Source organism: Giraffa tippelskirchi, chromosome 5 (genome assembly GCF_054371585.1).
Source record: "Giraffa tippelskirchi isolate mGirTip1 chromosome 5, T2T-mGirTip1v1.2.pri, whole genome shotgun sequence".
NCBI lineage: Eukaryota > Metazoa > Chordata > Mammalia > Artiodactyla > Giraffidae > Giraffa > Giraffa tippelskirchi.
Window position 1 is genome coordinate 7206542 of NC_137279.1, and position 24844 is coordinate 7231385.

At 48.7% G+C, this 24844-nt stretch overlaps 2 protein-coding genes across 8 annotated transcripts in view; one reads left to right on the top strand and one right to left on the bottom strand.

Annotated features, from left to right (window-relative positions):
• C5H1orf74 (chromosome 5 C1orf74 homolog) overlaps positions 1 to 24844 on the bottom strand; it is a 111231-nt gene that overhangs the window by 85758 nt on the left and 629 nt on the right. The window contains exons 2-3 of one of the 2 annotated variants that reach the window (XM_081489686.1): positions 23353 to 24453; positions 14156 to 14283 (exon numbers count right to left, since the gene is read on the bottom strand). In XM_081489686.1, coding sequence (XP_081345812.1) covers positions 23567 to 24358 — 792 coding nt within the window. In that variant the 5' untranslated portion in view covers positions 24359 to 24453 and the 3' untranslated portion in view covers positions 14156 to 14283; positions 23353 to 23566. Of the gene's footprint in view, positions 1 to 11990; positions 14284 to 23352; positions 24454 to 24844 lie in introns of those variants that run through there. The other variant, XM_081489687.1, reaches the window with a different exon arrangement.
• On the top strand, positions 94 to 23370 carry TRAF3IP3 (TRAF3 interacting protein 3). 6 transcript variants are annotated; one of them, XM_081489649.1, is made up of 17 exons: positions 94 to 222; positions 628 to 700; positions 3983 to 4377; positions 6246 to 6393; positions 6540 to 6603; positions 6862 to 6886; positions 7200 to 7229; positions 7322 to 7417; positions 13947 to 14018; positions 16264 to 16404; positions 16526 to 16663; positions 17812 to 17947; positions 18754 to 18816; positions 20316 to 20375; positions 21457 to 21593; positions 22376 to 22489; positions 23094 to 23370. In XM_081489649.1, exons 3-17 carry the CDS (start codon positions 4033 to 4035, stop codon positions 23184 to 23186), a joined length of 1662 nt encoding a protein of 553 aa, XP_081345775.1. In that variant the 5' UTR covers positions 94 to 222; positions 628 to 700; positions 3983 to 4032; the 3' UTR covers positions 23187 to 23370. The 6 variants fall into 6 exon arrangements, with proteins under 6 accessions (XP_081345775.1, XP_081345773.1, XP_081345771.1 ...); XM_081489647.1 differs by lacking the exon at positions 628 to 700 and having other exon boundaries at positions 3703 to 4377; XM_081489645.1 differs by lacking the exon at positions 628 to 700 and having other exon boundaries at positions 3707 to 4377.

A 24844-nucleotide genomic window follows, 5' to 3' on the forward strand; every position in this document is an offset into this window, starting at 1 on the left:
AGAGCAAGAGAGAGGAACTGGGGTGAGCAAGTATTGTGGTTTTGTCTGTTTCCTGTTTCAGCAAGGTTGCTGTGCAAAAAGAAAGACAGTACCAGGAAGGGAAATGCTAAGGGGGCCCCAAGCCATGGATTGAGATCTTGCCCCTTTGGAGACCACAGCCGAGACCTGCCCAGGAGCTGGGATGCTTGCCTGAGCTGCTGGGGTTGGAGCCTGGGACCTCAGGTAACTGAGAAGGAGGAGGCTTCTGCATCCAGGTTGGGGACCTCCAACTCTGGGGTGGGGCAGAAGACGCTCTGTCTGCCAGCTTCCCTGGGCTGAAGGGGGAGACACCGGAGCAAAAGGTGTGGTTTTGAGTGCTGGGGGTGGGGAAGCAGGGAAGTGTCCCATGTTGGTCTCCAGAGGCACAGCTCCCAGCGTCCTCTGCTCCATCCACTGGATGAGACGAGCCGGGAGTCAGCCGACCCAGGGTGCAGGCTCCCAGGGACGGGCTGTACGTTTCACAGCTCCCTTCCCCGCAGGGACCCCATAGCACCCAGCTGCCTTCCCAGCAGCGTGGGTGCAGGCCCTTCGCTCCCAGCTCATGCTGAGAGCTCTGGACTAGGAAGGTCTGACCATTCATTCATGCAGGAGGCCACTCATCACACATGCAGCCAGGAAGTAGGAGCCAAGACCGGGAAAGGCAGCAACAAAGCACTGTCAGGTGAGGGCAGTGCCCTGACCTCCCCAGTGGCAGTGAGGACAGCCCCCCTGAGCCAGTACCACCTCTTCCCAGAGCACCAGCTGAGGCCTGTCAAGCTGCCAAGGGCTGCCTGGGCAGTGGCCCAGTGACCTTTCTTTGAACCACACAGGGACCAGTTCCTTTTTCTCCCACAGCCCATCTCTGTCAGTCAGCCGTCCACATGGCTTCTTGTGTTTAGAGCAAATCAGAATAGTTGAGACCTCCCAGAAAGCTGGTATGATTCTACCCAGCTGTGCCACACCAAATCCCTCCACTGTGAGAGTCTGGGGTTCCGGAGGGCCTCTGCCTTCCCTGAGGAGCCTTTTCTACTGCCACTCCCAGCTTGGGCAACAGGTGCCAACGTCTGCCCCCTGGGGAGTAGAGCGGGGCAGCCACGTGTTTCAACGAACTGGTGCAGACAAAGCCCACACACTTATCTACCCCCCACAGCCCTCTGCTCTTCACAGCCAGAGGAGGCAGGAGTGTTCTCCACGGTCTCCTCCACGAAGCCTGAGGGATAACCTGGAACCACAGAGGGAGGGGATCTAGCGCCCCACCTTTTAAAGGTGGGAGGCAGGGAGGCTACACACCAGTTCTTCACTCACTCTCCTTTGCCTTTCTGCCGGGCCTAACTGAGATGGTGGCTGTTTCCAGACCACAAGGCAGTCCTTTCTCCCTGTAGCCCACACCCAGAAGTCAGATGAACAGAGCAGCAGTTACATATGGTCTCAACCCAGGACCAGCATCCCTTCCATGGGGTAAACAGTACCCCTCAAAGAGGAAGGGGGCGGGGGAGATTGGAGGACTGGGCATTCTGGGTCCTGGAGTGATAGGTTGGCTTGGAACCTCTGTCTTATAGCACTGAGTCTTCAATATCCAAGATCAGGAGGGCGGGAGTAATAATAATGTTATTATAAAAAGCTAACATTTATTGTGTGTACGTCCCTGATGCTTAGCATGCATTTTCTCTTTAAGCCTCGTAATCTTAGGAGGCAGGTTCCCACTTTATAAATGAGGAGACAGGGACACAGAGACGATCAATAGCTTTTCAAAAGTGCGTGGGTGGTCGGCGGCAGGGCCAGGACAGGAGTCCACACAGTCTGAGCCCATGGCCAGGGGTCCTCACCTCCCCCATCTAGGGCAGAACAACCAGGGCCGACGCCCTAGGACACCACAAGCATAGCTTCTGAACGTGGAGCTTACCTGCCCATCCAGTCACTCATAAGAGAATAGGAATGGGCCTCGCAGATCCTAAGTTTAAAATGAAGAAAGCGGTAAGCGAGACGTGAAGAGGACCCTGCAGAGTAGGAGCAGGGAGGAAAGCCTACAGAAAGGGGAGAGGCGCCCAGGGACGGGACGAGCGGACGGGCACTGACAGCTTCACAGGTCTGCCTGGGGTCAGCGCTGCCCAAGACCAGAGGATGCCTCCTCCAGGCCTGGAGAGTCAGGCACCAGAGGGCGGACAGGGCCTGACCACGAAAGCCCCCCCACTCAGGGTGTGAGCCTGCCCCACCCATGACCCCCAGGAAGGAATGGCAAGATCACAGAGAGAGAGCAAGAATCCTGCAGAGAGTTCCAGACTGAGCCGGGAGGTGCAGGGAAGTGCCAATGAAAGGCTGCTACCTGTTGAGTCTGTTTGACCTATAAAAAGACCCAAGGGGCCAGAGCCAGCAAACACCTGAGGGCTGAAGCTGAGAAACCCTCCTCTGACCTACGATGCAGGAACTAGGTTCCCAGGGCGGTGGGGAGTGAGGCTGTGGATGGACAGAAGCAGCAGCTGTAAGGGGAAGTCCTTCTCCCTTCGTGAGTCTCTGGGCTGACTCTGGGGACCAGTGGAGGCAAGGACCAGAATTTCCAGGGCTCAGCATCCAGCTCAGTCAAAGTGAAAGTCGCTCAGTGGCGTCTGCCTCTTTGCGACCCCATAGACTATACAGTCCATGAAATTAATTCTTCTGGCCAGAATACTGGAGTGGGTAGCCATTTCCTTCTCCAGGGGAATCTTCCCAACCCAGGGATCGAACCCAGGTCTCCCACATTGCAGGTGGGTTCTTTACCAGCTGAGCCACCAGGGAAGCCCTAAGTCCAGCCCCAATTTAGCCAAGCTATCAGAGGGTTCTAGGAGAACAGACAAAGTTGCACAAGGTAGGAAAGAGAGAGCTGGGCACAGAGAAGGAAGGTGAGGGCTGGGGGTGGTGTGAGTAAGCAGGCAAGGTCGTGGAAAGGCTCAGCAAGTGTGGCCTCTACACCAAGCCTGGTTCCCTGGGGACTTCTGGTTACTGAGTTTGTTTAATTTTGTTTCATTTTTGAAACACAGCCTTATTTAGATATAACCCATGTGGTTGCTGGTTTTGATGACACAATCTGGCTCTAGGCTAAGGAAAGCAGACATGCCACCATACTTAGCCCTCACAGAGAGGTTGATTCTAAAAAGCAAAGGAACCCTCTGCTCAGAGAGATACTGAGCTGAAAGCTCTGAAATGGCTTTTGGCCAGTAACGGACAGGTGCTCAGCCAATACTGATTTGGGTTGATCTGAACCCGAGAGTCAGACCTCAGTCTTGGGCCAGGAGTGGAATGCCAAGGGACTGATGTCAGGACCCCATGACTGGAGGCAATAGTGAGGGGTTTCCCTCCTAAACCACGCCCAGAACCAGGCTCATGAGCCAGCTGCTAAAGGCTAACCACCTGGGTGCTAACCACTGCACCCAGAGGGCCGTGGGTGCTGCTCATGGGACTGGCTGCACCTTGCAGGGTCTGGCTGTCTGTCCAGGCCTTGAGAAAAGTCACTCACCTATTAGTACGTTAGTAACTAGGCCAAGAAAGCATAAAGATGTTGGCCTTCCTTTTAGATTGGGGAAGAGGGAGCCAATTTAACTGCTTCTCTAGAAGTTCCTGGAAAAGGCACACGTCCGCATCTGCCATTCAAAGGGCTATAGGCTTTTAGTGATTTTTATCAATTATTTCTCATGTTCCCCTAACTTGGAGGCAGGCTGAGATGTTCAGCCAAGGAAGAAGTGGCAGCCAGAGGAATCTCGCCACTTTACAGAAGGGGAGGCACGGCCCGGAGAAGAGCAGAGATTAGTCTCGAGACTGGACCCAGAAGTCCTGAATCCCCACGTGACACCATCCCCGCCTCAGTTTTCAACCCACATGTATGGGACACTGTGCTATTTCCGCCCCCTCATCTAGAGAGGTGGTCATTTTTCTGCCCATCTCCTGTCCCCTCCCTTTTGCCTCCCTCTTGGCACTGGGCAGACCCGGGCAGCTATTCCAGGAACTTGAAGCCAAGCAACAACAGGTGCTCGGGAGGTCATCATGATCGGCCCAGACCCCAGAACTGCCCCTGGCTTGGCCCGGTGGGCTGAGAGCTACGAGGCCAAGAGCGAGCGCCGGCAGGAGACCCGTGAGAGCCGCCGCTGCCGCCCCAACGTGACCACTTGCCGCCTTGTGGGGAAGGCCCCGAGGACCCAGCAGAGGGAACAGCTCCGGAGAGCACGACAACAGCAGTTTTTCAGACGGAGGAACCTGGAGGTGGAGGAGAAAGGCGAGGCACAGAGCCCGCCGGCCAGGGAGCCAGGTCCCTTCAGGAGGACAGGCCAGGCCACTGACCTCAAGGAGCCCTTGTCTTGGGCCAACAGGATCTCTCCCCCCAGACAGCAGGTGGGCCATGTCGAGGGACACACTGCCCTGGAGTGGGTGGGCTGCAGGAGCAATGCGGGTGGGTGGGCTCAAGGTCACTGAAAACTGATTTAAATGAAGTCCCTCCTCCCTCAGTCATCATAGAGTCTCCCTCAGCCAGTTACTCATTCAGATATTTTTCTTCTTATGTTTGGGGGTGGGGGCGGGGGGCTTGTTTAGCTACTTTTTGTTGTTGTTTTGCACTTGCCTTTTAGGAAAGAGAAAAATAATTTTAAAACAATTCCACAGCCAATTCCTAGTATTCGTTCCAATTCAATCTATCTAGATACATCTTCTACAGCATTCATTCATCATCGTTCAACAAACATTCACTGAATGCTTATTGTGGGCCAGGGACACAAGCCAGATCTTCTTAATGTCCCCCTTGAATCACACACACACACACGTTTCTTGTCTCCATTCTTCTAAAGGCGGCTGCATCAGCCACTTTCTCTCGGGCCATCCCAATTCAATTAACTTTGCTCACTGAAGGCCACATCTGGTCCAGGAAACCTCAGCTGCCCTAGCTTCTTCGGGCCACCTCTGCTCTCTGTGCTCCTTATGAGGCTATAAATCCTCGAAGATTGTGTAACTCATAGAGGGCCCATCAGTCTGGCCTGGGAAGGAGCAGTGTTGACAAAAAAACTAGGGTATGTTGAAATGAGCTCAGCCACCAAACCATCTGTGTCTTCCTATCCATGCTGTGAGCATGTGGACAGCAGAGAAGGGTCTTCTAAAGTCCCTGGAAGTGCCTGATATTGTCCTGTCCCCAGAGTAGGTGTTCTATCAGGCTTTCTTAGCTAGTGGATCTGTTATCCACCACAGGAGGTGCTGGTCAGAAAAAGGATCCTGGAGCCCAACTGTAAAAGAAAACCAATGGTGTACTTTCTAAGGCAAGAAGGTTTCTGAAGGCTTTCATGAAAAAAAATAATTTTCCGGAGAAAAACACACACACACACACACACACAGTTGCCTAAAGAACTCCTCCTAAACCTGTCAGTTATGTAAGGTTTATTGAGATTTAATCTGCATGATTAGCTGCCATAGGCATTTCTTAGCCTTTTCGTGTTAATTACAAACATAGAATTTTTTAGTTTTAGTTTGTAAGAAGAAAATATTTACAAAGCAGACTAATTGTGATGACTGCTACCCATTCCTCCCTGTTGCTGCCTACTTTACCTTCTCTTCACGTGACCGTCAGCCATCTTCCAGCTGGTGCTGAGAGGAAGGCACCCAGGTGACCATCTGCTCCAAACTCATCACTACACAGACAGGACACGGAGACCAAGGAAAGGCAGGACCTGACCCTGGTTCCCCTCACTCCCTCCTCAGACCAGTTCTCTTTCCACAGCGCCATGTTGGCTGTGTAAGGAGCTGGTGTCATGGACTTGAGAGAGAGTAACAGGGGACCTGGTAGCTCAGATGGTAAAGAATCTGCCTGCAATGCAGGAGACCCGGGTTTGATTCCCGGGTCAGGAAGAACTCCCAGAGAAGGACATGGCTACCCACTCCAGTATTCTTGCCTGGGAATCCCATGGACTGAGGAGTCCATGGAGTCGCAAAGGGTCAGACACGACCGAGTGACTAAGACTTGACGCTTTACTTTTAACTGAAGACCAGCCCCGCTCCCCATCTGCCTGGCCTGAGGAGGACCTGATCCCACCAGCCAGGACCAGGGAGGGCAGGAGCAGGGGTAACCTTGTGGCTGTGAAGGCTAGAATGAGTTCCTTTGGTGTTCTGGACCCAAAACTTAATCACTGGTTCATCTTTCTTCAGTCAGCTGGAGAATCCTTTTCTAAGATGCTCTATCTAGGCTCACAGCAACACCCCCCTCCTCACTTGCTTTCCAGGTGTCAGGAACCAGTTCTGAGGTCTTTGCAACCCAACACCATCCTCCCTCAGGCACCTGGAGGGATCCAGCTGACCACCTCCCCACACAGGCTGGTGGCCTTCCACCACAGGCCTTTCCCATCAAGAAGGCACCCAAACACCACCGTGGTAAGAGCCTCCCTCCCTCACTGGGGTCTGCAGAGAATCCTGTCACAGCAGTCTCAGCTCGCTGGCAGTGGAGAGTCCCTACGCCTCCCCACTTCCCTCACTGCCCCTCCCATGCCTTCTGAATCACCTTATTCCCTCCCTCTCAGGCACTCAGACAAAGGCAGGAGAAACACAGTCAACAATCAAGAATGATGCCAGTCAGCAAACCAAGTGAGTACCTTTCATGTTCCTGACCCCAGCTCCCCCACAGCCCATCCATTCCTCTCTTCTAAGCTTTCACTTGAATACCCTCCCCCAGAATGTGGAGTGGAACACAAGGAACTTCCACACCCACCTTAATTAAGAAAAAGGAGGGCCTTCCTCATCCTATTGGCTCTCCAGAAGAGATGAGAGAAGGAATCAATACCCTGCCTCCTGACACACCTGTTTCTTTAATCCACTGCCATTTTTGTTTTTCTTCTCTTCCAGTTATGGAGTTGCAGTTCTAGATAAGGTAAGAAAATCCTCATGGTGGAGGTGTAGAATCACATGGCATCTAATCTTCTCCAAGCTCTGGAATTCATTGGTAAACTCAATCCTCATGGTGGAGGCGTCGAATCTCCTCCAAGCTCTGGAATTCATTGGTAAACTCAGCTGGGATGGATGGGGCATCCTCTCCCTGGATGAGCATAGACAAGGAAGCCTGGAAGGACCCCGAGTCCAGGAAGAAAATTCACTTAGCACAAGCCAATCCTGGCTCAGGTTCCATGTTCTAGGATTTCGGGGAAGCCACAATCTTCTTAAACACCCTTTTTCTTTCTCTCTAGGAAATCATCCAGCTTTCTGAGTACCTCAAAGTAAGTGGCATGAACTCTGCCCTTAGCTCCTCCATCTGTCTGCTCACATCTCCTCCAGGTTAATTTTAACCCACTTGCATTTTGCCCCTCAGGAGGCCCTACAAAGGGAGCTGGTTCTAAAACAGAAAATGGTGATTCTCCAAGACCTACTGTCTACCTTGATTCAGGCCTCTGACAGCACTTGGAAGGTAAGGGAAACCTTTGTTTGAACAAAGCTCAGGGGCTTCTATATGTGCCCATCTCGTTCTTCTTTCCATACCATCCCAGCAAGAGAAGCTTTCTCACTACACAAGAGGCAGAAGGTGGAGTTAGACATCCAACATGTCACAGTAGATATATGGGAGACCTTGGCTGAATCCAGGGTCATCAGCTGAGGACCATGCTGCCACTCACCCAGGGAAGACCCAGAATCAAAAGGGGCAAGAATTTCCTTTTTTTAATTTGTTGGAAGAAAAAAAAGAAGGTCTCAGTACAGTTCCTGTTACTGACTGTGGTGAATATCAACTATTTTAGTATGGAATTCACATCAATATTAAGTTTCACCCACCATGCACCTGCTTCTCACCCCAGACATGAATGTGAAAGCAGGAAGGGACTTTAGAGATTATCTAGTCTAATTTTCTCATTTTGCCCATGCGGAAACTGTCAGGGAAGTCAGGTGACTTGCTAAAGTCACAGTGCTAGTTACAGGCAGAACTGGAACTAAATTCAGACCTCCTGATTTTAGTTCATTCATTTAACAAATACTCACAGATCATGTTCCCTGCACTGAGCACTGAAAATAATGAGATTAATCAGACAGGGTTCCTGCTTTTAGAAAACTTGTGGTTTTCTCAGGGAGACAGATGCCTAAACAGTGAAGAGATATGAGAAATAAAAGAAGTGTTTTCAGGATATAGTAGAATACAGGGGGAGAACCAGGGAAGTATTTATAGTTACATTTCAAGGCATTGACTATCCATAGAGTATTTTCCAGGCAAATGTGACAACAAGAACTATATTCTGGGCAGGGGATACAGCACAGGCAAAGAACCAGAAGCGTGATATAGCGTCCAGCTTTTTATTATCAGGACCCCTTTATATTCTTTAAAAATTTACTAACATCCAGGGGCTTCCCTGGTGGCCCACTGGTTAAGACTGCACTTCCAATGAAAAGGGTACAGTTTCAAAGTCTGGTTGGGGAGCTGAGACCTAACATGTAGCATTATTATTAAAAAATAATATTAAAATCCAAAGAATTTTTATATTTTCCATTTAGAAGTGAAAACGGGAATCTTAAAATATGCATTAAGTTTAAAATAACAGTAGACAGATTACATGGGAACTTAAATTATATACTGTTTGAAAAATATTTTTAAATAGTGAGAGAAGTGGCACTGCTTTATACTTACGCAAATCTTTTTAATGTCTGAACCAAAGTCAGCAAAGTTTGCATCTGCATTCAATCTGTTGTTAATACATTGTTTTGTTGAACTACATGAGGAAAATCTAACCTTACAGAGAAATACAGTTGGAAAAGGGAAGACCTTGCAGATCCTGGATTCCCAGGGGTCCTTGGACCCCACACGGAAATTCCGAGACTGCATTGTTCAAGCAGTTTGATGCCACCAGAGCAGAAAGCCACAGGTGCACATACAGAACACACAGCCTCACAGGCCTCTGGGAACACCTGACCATCCACGTAGATGGCTGTGCTTAGAAAGCCGTCCCACCTGGGACAGGAAGGCGTGGGACAAAACTGTGAAGTCTGCAGTGATGACAAAGAGACTTCCAAGGCTCAGCCTGCCCTCTTCCCATCAGTCATTGTACCTGGATTTGGGTATCTGTATTCAGGGCTCCTGCTGCATAAGGAAGTGGTTTTCGTAGCAGAGAAGTTCCCTGAGACAGACAGCTCTGCATGCCAGGTGCTTTCCAGGGCTGAATCAAACTGAGACTGTCTCATTGGTTTATTCAGCAGACGTCTGATAAGTCCCGACTATGTGCTGGGTTGGGTGCGGCAGGCACAGAAGGCAGTAGACTTCCCACAGGAGCCAGGAAGAGAAAGACAAGTCATAAATAAACCTAACTGCAGCGTGCTCAAGCTGTAACAGCACTTTCTACAAAGGGACCCGGACAGAAGAGAAGGGAGGGATTCTTCTGCCTGTGGTGGAACAGGGTAGGCTCCAGAGCAAAGGGACCACTTTAGCTGCATCTAGAAGGACTGAGGAGGAGTTCACTGGGACAGAGTGAAAGTCGCTCAGTCATGTCCAACTCTTTGCGACCCCGTAGACTACACAATCCATGGAACTCTCCAGGCTAGAATACTGGAGTGGGAAGCCGTTCCCTTCCTCAGGGGATCTTCCCAACCCAGAGAATCGAACCCGGGTCTCCGGGTCAATTCTTGGGTCGATTCTCTACCGGCTGAGCCACGAGGGAAGCCCAACCAAGACAAAAGCAGGAATGATGAAGGCGGAGAGAAAGTAGAAAGGACAAGGGTGCTTATGATAAAGCAATCTGAATGACTACAGGCCTGGGAGTAACCGAGTGTGGAGCGAGGCGATGGAAATGAAGGGATTGTGTCAGAGTAGCTCCAAAGAGAAGACCTCAAAGAGGTCTCTAGCATTATGGCTCTTAAATATTTTCTGCTGAGTAGGGTATGTCGAACTTAAATAGTCATGGATTCCCTTTTAAAGCGTGTGTGTCTGTGTGTGTGTCATAAGAATACACGACACCCCAGTCTGAGAAACACTGCTGCAGGCAGTAAGCAGGGTAGCAATGGGACCTGCTTGCCTCAGGTCTGAAGTCCTACACTTAGCAACGCCTGGCCCATCCTGAGAAGGAGCTTGTCCAGTAGCTGTGGAGTTGTGCTCGCTTGGCAGCATATGTACTAGGGACTTCCCCTGCAGGTCCAGTAGTTAAGACTTTGTACTACTAAGGCAGGGGGGCAAGGGTTCGATCCCTGGTCAGGGAAGCAAGACCCCACATGGCCAATAAATAAGTAACACAGCCACAGAACTGAGTTGAAAGCAGTGGATCAGCTCTGCATTTTAAAAGGTTCTCTGACAACAGTGAGCACTTGGGCTCCGAGTCGGTGCAAGGGTGGGGAAAGCTCTCCTAATATCCCAGGCAGGACACAACCGGAGCTTGGAAGCGGGGAGGATTTATTGAGAGACATTTCCCAGGCAGACTCGGAGAGCAGTTTCTGCTCCACTCCAGCGGCGGGGAAGGGTGCAGGGGTCCCTCCGGCCGTGGTTTACTCCCTCCCTCCTTCCTCCCCAACTAATACTCACTCTTCTTGTCTTCTTCCTCTGGGCCAACCCTCAGCTTCCTGTTTTTAAGAAAAATCATCTCAGATTTTTCAGTTAATTGCTCTTGCTTCCCCCTAAACAATTCACCCCACTTCTTGCAGAAGGACAGTCTCAGTACTGCAGTATTGGGGAAAAGTAATGGGAAGAGTGTGGCCAGAACAGGGACTCCAACTTTCAGCTACGTTCAGGCCTTCGTTTCCATTCTGCCTCCCTAATTTAAATGTCCAGCTTCACAGGCAGCTCCCCACAAACTCTGTTAGAACACCAGGGACCAGCTCCCTCTAGTGCCTCCAGCCTCCAAGCTGACACTGGGCCTTTTGGATGCCACAGGCCCTGGAGCACTGCAGAGACTCCTGAGCTGGGTCCAAGCTTCAAAGCAGAAATGGTTCAGGCAGTAGAGAAAGCAAGCCCTCAGTATTGGGCAATACAGACCCAGAGCAGGGCACACTTGGGTTTTAAGTTCTGCAAAGTGAAACTGAGATCTTCAGATGACTGTGCAGCGGGGGATTGGCCCTAAGCAACCTCTGCTAGAACACAGAGACGAGAAGTGGGCTGGTGCTTCTGCGGTGAGGTGGTGGTATTTCTGGAGAGCAGGTCAGAGGCGGGGGAAGCCAAGCAGAAGCAGCAGGAGCTGAAGCCCTCAGACCGGCACCAGGTGTGTATGGCCTCCACCTTGTTCCCTTTTACAACTGGGGCTACTCTGCTCTCTGAAACTCGGGTTCCTGGGATGCAAAGCCCACAACTGGCCTGTAAAAAGTGCTTTTTCCCCCGTACTGTTACTATTGGGCTTCATACAAGGAGACCTAAGGCTCGGACCAGGGAACTGCATGCCCCATTTGCAGCAACTTGGCTGCAACTTTCCTGCCTGACTTTGGGAGTCTAGGAAAGCAGAGCTGTGGGCCAGAGATGTGTTCAAACCTCAGACTTGGGTGGCCCTTCATCCCCACTGAAGGGGCTAGCCTGAATCGTCTTCTATTGCAACATGAATGGAAAAATAATCTGGGGTGCGGCTAACATACAAAAACAGCTGGAAGAGACAAAAAGACTGGATTAAAAGCATACTAAGGAAGGAGAAAGGAGCTACCCAGAAAGTGTAGGAGCCGCGGGGGAAATGTAAGAATATCTCCACGGACTTGTTTTCTTCCCAAACTATTGCAAGATGAACCTTCAAGCTCAGTGGGTTTGATTGCATTCTGCATAGTAAGTTTGTTGTTGCTCACTCAGTCGTGTCTGACTCTTTGCAATCCCATGGACTGCAGCATGCCAGGCTTCCCTGTCCTTCACTGTCTCTTGGAGTTTGCACAAACTCATGTCCACTGTGTAGAGGAAAACAGAGTCTGACGGCCTGAAGTGCGGAGGAGGAGCTGGGGTGCAGGGTGGAAGGAGTAGATTTCAGGACCCTCGGATTAATAATCAACAGGCCACTGAGGGGAGTAACTCTTCCCAGTCCCTCCAAAGCCAGGAACAGTGGAAGTCTTTGTCCATCTCTTTTATTGGTCCCAAAGCCCTGTGGTTTATTGTAGATGCCAAATCCGACTCTCAGCTCCACACGAGACATTACAAAAAACATTAATAGCAGAAGGCAGTTTGAAAAATTATTTTTGGCAAAGACTTTTTGCTTTTGCAAGACCCAGCTGAGGAATACAGGAAGCAAAAAGGGGGGGAGGGTGCCCCTTGGCTCCCTGGGTTAGAGGAATCAGCCAAAAGATCAAAACAGGAGCTGTGAGATACCACTTCCTGCCTCCCCTAGGTGCCCTGAAACTCACTGAGGGGGACAGACCACAAAACAGTCTCCTCTGGCCATTACAGACCAAAAACGTTACAAGAGTTGGAAACGGCAAAGCCACGCAACTGAGGAGCCTTGGCGACTCAGGCCTGAGGAGAAATATAATTTCTAGACCTCACAAGTGTCCCACAGAGCCTGGCTACAACAGCCCAGGGAAAGGCTATGAAAACCAGTTACCACTAAAGAGACCCATGGCCTTTTCTCTGGGAAATTGGCATCCACAGAATGCCCCCTCCTCCCCTCCCCCATCTCCACACACACATACACACACACAGACCCATGGCCTTTTCTCTGGGAAATTGGCATCCACAGAATGCCCCCTCCTCCCCTCCCCCATCTCTACACACACACACACACACACACACACACACACACACACACACACACACACTCATACTCAGGGCTGGAAAAACAAAATCCCTATCTGGGAAAAAGGGAGCCATCTACAGGTGGGGAAAAAAAGCAACAAGGAAGTTGTCAGCTGCTCAGCAGAAATACTGAAAAAAAGAAACAGTTAACGGGCCTCCCTGCCTGCCTTTCTCCACGCTGGCCCTTGGGATTAGCATCCGTCTTGGTGTGTCCAAAATGCCACCAGACAGACCCAGCTCGTGAATAAATAAAATGTGGCTTTCTGGGAATTCCTCTTACCATCACAATCATACGCACATCACACCCTGCCGTAACACCCTTCCTCCCTTTCCTGCTTTCTTAAAGAATTTCTCGTCTTCAGGGGTGTGAGTGTGGGTGTGTGCGTGTGTGTGTGTCCAGGAGGGGACTGAATTGTCTTGCTAGGGCTGCTATAACAAAATATCACAGACTGGGTGGCTTCGCCAACAAGAATGTATTTTTCTACAGTTCTGGAGGCTGCAAGTGTTAGATTAAGCTGCCAACAGGGCTGGTTTCTTCTGAAGCCTCTCTCCTTGGCCTGCAGACAGCCATCTTCCCCCTGTGTCCTCCCATGGCCTTCCCTCTGTGCATCCTGATGTTCGAATCTCCTCTTTTTATGAGGACACCAGTCATACTGGATATGGGCCCACCCTAATGACCTCATTTTCACTGAATTACCTCTGTAAGGACCTTGTCTCCAAATACAGTCACCTTCTGAGGTACTAGGGGTTAGGATGTCAACATATGAATGCTGTGGGGAGAGCGGGGGACACAATTCAGATCATGTCAGGGGGAAGGGAGAGGATGCATGCATCCCCCCCCCCCGGGGGGGAGAGACCCCCGTTAGTCCTCCTGGCCTTTAGAAGTCAAGGTCCATGTACTAGACTGAGAGGAGGTGACGAGTAGAGGTGCCTAGACAGACAGGGGAGAGAGGTGAAGAGGGAAGAAAAGGGGAGCTTAGAAGCTTTCCTTCAAATGGGCCCCTGCAATGATACCCTCAGCCATGTGATAGAAAACCTTGAGGTACACAGGTGACTTTGGGGAGCAGTCTGATCCTTCCTTCACCTATTCCAGAGAAAGAGGAAAAGATGCTCTTCTTTCCAAACATCCCTTACCATCTCCCCCCCCCGCCACCTCCTAAAGGAGCTCAGTTCCACAATCACTGTTTATTATAGGCAGTAGGCTAGGAATACACAGAAAAAGTCTCTGTGTGCTATATTTTGCCCCAAACTCACTAACTCATCCCATTTGTTCCAGGGCCAGCTTAATGAAGACAAATTGAAGGGCAAACTGAGATCCTTAGAAAACCAACTGTACGCCTGTACCCAGGTAAGCATTCCGGAGGACACTTCTAGCCCAGGAGTCTGAAATTAAGGGAGACAATGCTTGAACCTCAAGCCTACTCCAGAAAAGTCACCTGCTAGAGATTAATGCATGCATCCTATTCACCCAGTTCTGGCCTTTACCATTTTCACTTTGGTCTCCAGTTCTCTCTATCGTCCTCTCCCTTTCTCCTGGTGTCCTTCCCTTTGCACCCCAGGAAAGGAAGCCCAGCAGCAGCGCTTTGCCAGCTCCAGGAAAACCTTGAGAATACCTGGAAAAACAGGGAGAGGCCCTTGGTAAAGATTCAGCTTATCTGGATAACACTTCACAGGCCCTAATTTTAGAAGAGATGAGTTGGATATTACAGTGAAGTCTCGCAAAATGATGTTCATCCCACAGGCAACTTTTATCTAGCACCAATCCCTGGGAGCAAGTAAACGACTATGACTCCTGGCTTTCTGTGGCATTGTTATCCAGCTCCAGTAATCCCTTGATTGCCCTGCTCTTGGATTATCAGAAAAAAATTCAGTTTTCACATTCGAGAAATGATAGATTTCTGACAGGTAGGGAGATAAGAGAATGAGGTGGACTAGCTAGACTGCTCTCACTTGATGTTCGGAAAATAAGGTGCCCATGTAGTTAGAATTTTTCAGGGGAACACAGTTTATCTAGTCTATAGGTTTGCTGATTCACAGCTTTCATTTTTTTCAGTATGACCTACTTTGTCAGACTCTTAACTAAATAATGCCAAACAAGCTTGTAAGACACTGACATGCAATCCAGGATGCCAGTCTACTCATTTTCAATGGGGCTGGCCAGTAACCAGCATGGTTAAGTCCAATAAGCTGGACATAGGATCTCAATCAATAACTCCAGTATCTGGCTTCTAACGACAATTCCAAGAAAAGACCCACTCAGTATTTAAATCCAAATTTTCAGATAATTCCAAAGCTAAATGGAAATGATTTTATAATGAACTCTATATTTGCATTAAATAGACTATCTCTTACCCAGTTGGATAACCCAGAATCAACAGTAAAAGCTTCTGGCTTTCCCAAAATCACAGGGCATAAAAATGAAATGCATGGGAAGGGCAAGACCTCCAGTGAATTTGCAAAGCTGCTCTGGTGTCTTTTTGATCTTGAAGCCAGGAGAAATTTTTAAAATGCTAGGGTATTACTTTTTAAAGTTTGAGATTACTAAAGATTGTTCAGATTGCTGAGGCTATAAAAACAATTTTATTTTTTTAAAAAATGCTCCCTGCCTCAAAGGAGTTTACAATCCCTTAAAGGAGGCAAATAAGTCAATAGATTAGAAATATAGATACTATGTAAACACCAATAAAACTACCTAATCCATAAAGAGCTGGGGGATAGACATGGTTAGCCAAGTTTATCAGAATTTTTATGATTCTTGGGCTGAATCTTGAGCACAAGCAGAAGTTAACCAGGTGGAAAGGGTGGGTGGGTCAGGATACTCTAAGTAGAAGTTTTATGGGCAAAAGCAGAGGCTGAGAAGCACAGTGCCTAGGGGACCTACAAGCAGTTCAGCTTGGTTGGAGCAGCATGGAATGAAAGTCTAGGCTTATAAGTAAGAGCCACGCCAAGGAGTTTGCACTTGAACCTCAGAACACTGGAAACCAATGAGACATTGAAGCAGGTTGTGACATGATCAGATAGAAGTTGTAGAAAGAAACCTCTAGCTACAGGACTTAAAAGAGTTTGAAGGGAGGCAAGACTTGAAAATAGGGAGACTATATAACCCATATAATAGTATTACTAGAGTCTGAACTAAGGAGGTGGCAGTCGATAGAGGATACAGGCACGAGCTGTTAGAAAGGCTGACTTGACAAAGCTTGATGACCAACTGATTCCTTAAAGAAGATGAGAGAGAAATCAAGGATGACTCCCTGCTTTCAGGTTTGGAGACTGGGTAGATGCTGCTGCTGCTCACCGAGATAGGACCAGGTTCAGAAAGATGATTTCCTCTGGGAATCGTTGGATGCCAAGTGCCTGTGGAAGGCCCCGGGGAGAATGTTCAGCGTGCCCAGGGCAGTTTATCATCCGCACTCACTTCTCACGTCACCTGAGGGACTCTCCCTGCCCGCCTCCAGCCTGGAAGGCAGTCCACCAGATTACTGACATCTCTGCCTTGTGGGCAAGGATCGATTTCTTTTCACTTCTGTATCCCTGCTCAGGGCTTGGAACACATTAGCTCCATGTGTGTTTGTTGAACTGCATACAATTTACAGAAATACTCCCCTTGGGGAATGAAAAAGGTGCTATTAGAGATGGAAGACCAGAAAAACAGCTATGAGCAGAAGGCCAAGGAATCACTGCAGAAGGTGCTGGAGGAGAAAATGAGCGCAGAACAGCAACTGCAGAGCACGCAGGTGTGGGGATGCTCTGTAACCCTTGGGGCTGGGAGCCCTGGGGTGGCCGGGCAGCAAGGGAGCCATCGGCATGACTCCCTGGAACCCCCAACGCACCTCCCTCTCCTCTGGTCTCCCTTAGCGGTCCCTGGCTCTAGCCGAGCAGAAGTGTGAAGAGTGGAAGAGCCAGTATGAGGCTCTGAAGGAGGACTGGAGGACCCTGGGCACTCAGCACAGAGAGCTGGAGAGCCAGCTCCACGTGCTTCAGTCCAAACTGCAGGTACCAGGCCCTGGGGTTAGGGAGGTGGGGAGGGAAGTTAAGGAGTTAAGGGAGGGAGGTGTCGACAGCAGTGACAAGAGAAGATCCTGCTCAGCTGGGAGCCCCAAATCTGAGTTTAGCGAGGATGTCTACACTGCTCATGCAAATGACTAAGTGTTCACTGGAATGACAGCATCCAAATGCAAAGGGCTGGACTGGAATATTCGTCAGCCTACTGCCACACCCCCAACCCACTCTCTGCACCCCATCCCAGGAGGGCATCCTGTTCAGAAATGCCCACTGTTGGCACAGAACAAAAGTCGCTAGTTTACTTACAGGTTGAGTATCAACTCACACATCTTGCCAATGTGCTTTTTAAGCCATTTTAGTAGATTCTTGGCATCCTCAAGGGTTTCACCATTTCCAACCTGTGTTACCTTGGAGAAGTTAACTAACCACCTAAGCCTCAGTTTCCTCATCTGTAAAATGAGGATAATAATAGTACTCTATCACAGGACTGTTGTGAGGATTAAGTGAGGTAATCCATGCAAAGCACTTAGCACAATGCCTTGCACATATAAGCCCTCAATAAACATTAGCTGTTGTTTTTCATCAATTTTACTTAGTTGGTTTGGAATTCTGAGGACCCACCTTTACTGAAGCAGGGATCTAGGCAACCTATTTGATAAGAGACAACAAGTGAATCGTCTTATCACAGGAGAGAACCTCGCTGGCCGCTGCATTCACTGTTCTCTTCCTCAAATCACCTACAAGGAAACTCTCACGAAGTCCCTTTTCTTTTCAACCTTAATTCTTTGTGAAAAGTGAGCCTACCTGCTCCACCTTGAAAAAATCACTAGTGTGAGAATGAGAAGTAAAGACAAAGTGGCGTCGCCTAGAAAAGCAGTGATTCAGTATGCCTGAATGTGGGCATTTACCCAAAGGCATCCCTTGCGAGTATCAAAAATCTAATCCCTGATTGGTTGTTAAGCATGAGCAACAGAGCAAACTGAAGAATCTTAAAACTTTTCCCATTTTTCCACTTCCCTCAGACTCCATCTCTGTTACTCTACAGTTTCCTACAGTTGTCTTCTTCCTTGGGATCTGCCCCCCACCTCCACCCTATCTAGTGCTGACCTGCCTGTGTCTGCCCCTCCCCCTCCCACCAGGGAGCAGACAGCAGAGACTCACAGATGAACCAGGCCCTACGACTTCTGGAGAGTGAGCACCAGGAGCTGCAGGCCAGGATTGAATGCCTGCAGGAGGACAGAGACCTGTGCAGCTCGGACACCCAGCACCTACAAGGTACCCGTCCCCTTGGAGGCCTTGGAGGCCTCTGGGAGCCCAGAGAAAGGGGACTGGGTGGAAAGGGGTCAGTCTGTGATTTGTTTGTTTGGTTGACTTGGCGATTTCATTTTACTCTGAGAAAAAGGCAGGGCTGTTTTAATCATCCAAGACCAAGACAGAAAGGATCCAGCCTATCTCTCTAAGCCAGACCGGTTTCTCCCATAGCAGTCACATGCCAAGACCGAATTCCTAATTTAAAGGGAAAGGTCAGCTGAAACACCAAGCAGAGAGGATTCCCAGTCACAGCCCCTGTCAGCTGAGAGGGGACCAAATTATATGCACATGCTGCTGTGCGGTGCTCAGTTCCTCACTCGTGTCCGACTCTTTTGCAACCCCATGGACTGTAGCCCACCGGGCTCCTCTGTCCATGGGATTCTCCAGGCAATACTGGAGCGGGGGGTGCGGGGGGGAAGAATACTGGAGCAGGTTGCCTTTTCCTACTACAGTATTGTTCCAGACAATACTAGGAATGTTCCTGACCCAGAGATCAAGTTGGCATTTCTTTTATCTCCTGCACTGGCAGGTGGATTCTCTACCAGTGAGCCACTTGGAAAACCCTATATACACATACAGCCCTTAACTCAGCCCACTGTTGATCCAGATGAAATCCAAGGTAGTAGGGTTCTGGTTTATGTCTTCAGAACTGGGACAAGCAGAAGAGCAACTCATGGGCTAGACAGCATCTGTTACTAATTTCCAGCCTCAGGGGTGAGCTCTTTAAGTCTTAGGTTCTTCTATTTTGGTTTGTTTTATTTCATTGTCAGATCAACTAAAGAGGTCAGAGGAGGAGAACCTCGCCCTGGTGACCAAAGTACAGCAGCTGCAGAGTAAGTCCCTTTCCAGATTCTGAAAGTAGCACATGTGGCTTTTTGGCGTTCTTGGGGCTCCTGCCCCACAAAAGGCATCCAGAGGAGCGATGGGAAGCCCAGTCCTTGGCATATCCTCTACCTCCGCTTGTTCAGACCCTCTTCTTGGGCAGTGAGGTCACTGACAGCTCAAGTTCCACAGTAGCCTCTGGCGTTGTTTTTCGTTTGTTTCTACTCTTCTCCTCCATGCCCACAACCACTACCTGCATTTCCCCCAGCACTGCAGACTTCAAGAAGTGTCTTCTAAGGTGGCTCTTATTTTATACATTCTGATTTATTATGTACATTTGTCACACAGACCCGTCACGAGGAATGGTTCAGAAAATAAGCTCATACTACATACACCTCAGTCCGCTTCACAATTACACGTCGAGGCCAAAGAGGAGAAGGGGTGTTTCCAAAGAACAGCTGGCAATTTCTGAAAAGCTAGAGAACCTGATACAATGAACAGCTCTGCTGGTTGCCTACCACCTTAACCTCTGACGCCCTGACAGAGAAGTCTCACGCAAAGAGCTATGAGTATAAAAAGAGCCAGGCAGCCACAGGGCTAAGGGAGAAAGAACACCAGCAGAAGCCGGGCTCCTACACAGTCGGGGCTGAATGGGCACGTCACTTCAAAATCATGCCTTTATTTACTCAGTACTTATTTACTGAGCCCCTACCAAGTGCCAGGAGCTGAGATACACACTGAGGATATGGTAATGAACAGAACTGGCGAGGTTTCCTCCCTAATGAAGCTTACATTCTAAACAGACATATAGTGAAGTATGGAGTTTCTATGAATGAATACGCATCAGGTATTAAAAACTGCTACAGGAGAAAGTACAGCAGGTTAAAGAGAAAAAAGTTGCTACTTCACACAGGGTCAACTGGGAATGTCTTTCTTCTAGGGTAACATTTACGCAGAGACTTAAAAGTACATGGTAGGAAGAGATATGAGGATGGTGTGTTCGTAACAAAGCACCACAAGCTAGGTGACTTAAAGAACAGACATCGGTTTTCTCACGGCTCTAGAGGCTGAAGTCTCAGATCAAGGTGGCAGGCAGGGTTGGTTTCTTTTGAGGGCTCTGGGAGGAAGGATCCATTCTAGACTGCTTTCCTTGGCTTGGAGAAGGAAATGGCCTTCTTCTCCATCTCTTCACATGTCTTCCATCTGTCCACGTCTGTGTCCAAATGTCCCCTTCTTGTAAGGACACTAGTCATATTAAAATAGGACTCTAAAGTCCTATTTTAACTTGATTACCTCTGCAAAGAACCTATCTCCAAATAGGGTCACATTCTGAAGTACTGGAAGTCAGGGTTTCAACACATGAATTTGGGGTGGGGGTAGTGACACAATTCAACCAACTACAGATGGGAACATAGTACTTAAGGTTCTCAGCAAAGTTCTGAAAAGATACTCTTTGCAGAAAAGATACTCTTTACACTAGCACAGACAAGTTCCTTGTGTTTTCCAACAGGTCTGCTTCAGAATCAATCCTTACAGCTTCAAGAACAGGAGAAACTCTTAACAAAGAAAGGTCAGCAAATTTCTTTCCACAAATGCTAAGATATTGCTCTTTCCTTGCCCTCCTAGAGGCAGAGGGATGGACTAAATGACCCCTTGTGGGGGACTCTTAGGTCAGGGAGCGAAAGGAGCACTTTAAGGACTCATCATTGGCTCTGAGAACACTTCAGCTAGTTAACCTCCTAACCTGAGAGGTATATCAACTATGGAAAGGATTTCTACTTCCTCTGAAAACATATGTCTGTATTAAACATTTCAATAAATTGATTTTGAACTCAGGATTTTATGTCAATTTTTACCCTTGACTTTCCAAACCACATCCAGCTCCCCAGGTAGAAACTATGTCACATACAACAGTCACCTCACTCTCAGCCCTCAAGTCGGCTGCCTCAGCTTTCTGAGAACTCACCATACATCTGGAGCGGGCAAAAGCTCCTCCCTTACTCCCTGCATATGGCCATTTGTTTTCTCATCACAATCACTGGGTAAAACATAAAGCAGGAATTATGCCCACGTAGGATGGGTAAGAAAATGAAGGTAAATGAAGGTAGTTAGTCATACAAATTAAGGCTACAGCTATGACAACAATCCAGAATTTCTGACTCCCAGTCCAGGGCTCTCTTCACCAAGATGCAGACTGTCAAGGGGCTGAACAACCAGCTTTAACTACATGAAGATGAATTCTAGGTTATGATTGCCATTCTCACCATTTTGAAACAAGGACAAAAGGAAAATGGGAGTTATACTGAAGCATCCAGCAAACCTACCAGACTAAAAGATGTGACATGCAACCAAAGAAACTAAATAAGCATTTTCTAAAAGTATCTGGCATTAAGCAGGACTAACGATACAGAGAAAAGATACCAACCTTGTCCTCAAGGGGCTCCAATCCCAGCTCTCTGTCCAGGCTGAGCAAGGTCCCAATGAGAGTTCTTTAAAAACCAGAGAACTGCCAGCCATGCAGTGTGGCCAGGACAGGCTCTTCCTTGTCCCTCCCAGTCCTTTTCCCTCTCCCCAAAGGGTTCTCTCGGTGTCAGAACCCTTCCTCAGAGGTGTGGGCCTCACTGTCACTGAGAATCTGGCTGCTTTTTTAGACCAAGCTTTGCCTGTGAGGAGCCCAAAGCCCTCCCATAACGAAGTGGAGCCTGAGGGTCCAGGGAAGGAGCAAGACTTGGATTTCAGAGATGAGCTCCAGAAGAAAACTCTGCAGCTCCTGGCCAAGGAAAAGGAGGTGAGGTGGTGACCTCAGACAGGAGGGACTCATCTTCCAGTGACAGGGGAACTGCTGGAAGTCAGTCAGACAGCAGGCATTTCAGAGCTGAAGTTGTGATTAGATGCCTGCAGGTATTCCTTTGCCTACATAAAAACGTCTTCGCTTTCAGCTTAACTTGTCAATCTTTTCCTTCTTTATACCAACCTTTATTCAAGGTTTTACTCAAGAGTTACCTTTCAGAAAGTCAACCTAAACTCAAACACATTTAATAAATACATTAACTCCTCAAACTCTGTTGTACATTGAGTATCTTAAAACTTTACACAGGGTCTTTTAAATAACAAAACTCTCCCTATCTACATACTCACAAAATACATATGTCCAGAAGTATTCACATGCAACTAGCTCCCCCAAAGAGGCTTGCACGAAGATCACTTCCAGGTCATCTGTGCTGTAGGAACTTCCCTATTGTGTGTCCCCATTTACAAAGCACTTGCACGTAACAACTGTCACACAAAAGCACTTACACATATAATACATAATATAATATGCATTATATATGACATATGTAATATGCATTACACTTAATGTAAAATATGCATTTAAATGAACACATTATGGATAAGCTAGGTGAGACTGTCGAAAGGCAAACTGAAAGCTCTGAGAAAGGCTGGGAAGGGAGGATGGCGGTAAAAATGACCAGTGAATAACAGGGTAGCTTACACAGGGCCCTCTCCCCTATCTGGGCTCTGTCCCCGCCAGAACTGTGGTGATGACCTTGGTGGTGTTCTCCCCCACAGTGCAGAGAACTGCATTCGGAACTAGACAACCTCAGTGACGAGTACCTCTCCTGCCTGCGTAAGCTGCAGCACTGTCGTGAAGAGCTCAGTCAGAGCCAACAGCCGCACCACAGGGTAAGAGTCTAACCTCCCATAGAGACCGAGATGATGGCAGGATGTTTCCTCCCCCCACCAAAACTTGCCCATAAGATTGCCCAGCCCCTGCCGACATCTGAGCAGCCTGCTCCGTTCAGCTTGGTTTATACTGTACTGACAGTAATAGCAACCATGACAAGAAACATTGGCTCATGCCTCCAAGCCTCATTTTCATGAACTCTTGAGCCTGAAGGGAAAAACTTACTACTGGCTAAAGTATGAAATGGTGTACTTTCAGCCTATTTTAAGCATAGTGGCAAGAACAGAGTGAAGAAAGCAAGAGGAATATAAACAGAGAATAATATAATTTTGCTCAATTATTTTCCACTTTTGATTCCTATCAGTTTTTAAGTACCTGGCCCCTGCTGGCTGTGGTTTGCTGGGCCAGTGACCTTTCATAAAGTGATCTTATCCCAAGAGAGGTGGCAAAGTGACAGAGACAGTGATATAAAAAGCTTTCTCTCCTCCACCAACCCAAGGTTTTCTACTGGGCTAGAAGGGGAAGGAGGAAGATTATTTTTGCCTGTATCTTCTCTGACCAACCCACGGCCTCTTTCTCCTTTCTCCCCCTCCCTCCTCACAGAGGCAATGTGGCCGGTGGCTCCTGATGCTGATGGCACTCACTGCTATAGCAGTGGCAGTGATGCTGGCCAATAAGGACAGTCTGATGCTCTAACTTGTGACAGCTGCCCTGGGTGAAAATCAGAAACAAGAAACTCAATTAAAAAAAAAAAAAAAAAAAAAACTCAGGTTTGGGTACTTTAAGGTCTGGGTTTTTCCAACACAACTAAGATTTTTGACTATTTTTTAACCTGCTGTAAAAATAAACAAATAAATTTCACCTGATGGTCTGTCCCGAAGAACTCTGTTTATTCCTGAAGCATCCTGGTCTATTCTCCCTAGTCCAGTTCAGCACAGAAATGACAAATGGATTACAGTATTCTTCCCTAGTGTCCTCGAGATACTCGCAATTGGCACTTGAAATGATTCCTATTTGCCATCCCTGACCTAGAACTGATCATTTACCAAGCACCTTCCACACAGGAAAAGTTAAAGTCAGAGGGCCACAGCCGGCAGTGTGACTATCTCAGAGGAGATGCTGAGGTCAGCGAAGTCATTTTGAGTCCTACATCGAGTTCTAAGGTCCTTCTCCCAAGTATTTAGAATGTCCCTCAAGGACAGGAACAGGCTCTCTGGCACACTAAAGGAATACAGTAAGACTGGTGGTTGACAACAGAGCCATGAGATCCGCGCAGTGAACACTCGCAGTGGAGTCTGGGCTAAACAGTTGTCCTCTCCTTGGTTCACGTGAAAAGTATAGGGGACAGGATAGCCCAGGAGGATCCCAAAAACAGTACAGAGATTCCAGGCTGAGGAACGCAGCCTGCTGCAGGAGACTGCCAGGGATCGGTCCCTCTGCAGCCCCTGAAAATGTGTGATGATCTCCGACACGAGGGCCTTCAAGCCCTGAAGCTGGTCCAGGGAGCACACGGAAGGGTAAGGTTGAGAGCCAGAAACATCCACAAAGGCTATGCTACCAAGCAGCACCTGCTCCAAGTGCCGACACACATGCTCAGGATGGACAATCAGGCTGTTCTCTGCAATCTCCAGGATGTGAAGCCCCGGCGTCGGGAAGCCCAGGCCCTGCAGCTCCTCCAGGTAGCTTTGGAGCTCGGCTGCCCCTGCAGAGCTGCAGTCGTACAGCAGAGCTGGCTTCAGTCCCCTGGCCACAGCCAGCACCTCTCCAGCGAGATGAAGGCAGACGGCTCTGGGAGGACCTCGTTTCTTTCTCATGCCCAGAGTCTGCTGGGCAGCTGCCACCAGCAGCTGAGGACTTGGTGTTGACATGAGATCTGGTAGCGACAGTAAGCAGGGCCTGCTTAACTAGTCACAGTTCCCTCCCCTGGGCTGCTTCTCTGACCTCCAGACACTTGAAGAAGGGCCTAAAAACAAAGCAGGGGATTATTAACACCAGCCAGTGACATGGCAGGAAACCTGCCAACAGCTTTTCCTTAAGTCTTACAGCATCTTCCAGAGGTCATTTTCCCTCTGCTTTGGAATGCTAATCTCGCCCAGACAAGACAGGGTCACCAATGCTACTTGATTTACTTGTTGACTTAACAATCCATCAGTCCCAAATTCCTGTGTCTTTCTGGCCTATGCTTAGATTTATATTCTCCCTGGCGTCCATCCTAAGTTTGACTTGTAATTTACTTTCTCTGCGTCAAACTTAAGGGAGCCTGGGGCAGAGAAGAGAGAGGGCAGATTTGAGAAAAATTCTGAGCATTTCATCCAAAACTGCCTTCTGAGCAAAGTTCTGGGTTTCAAAGGCAC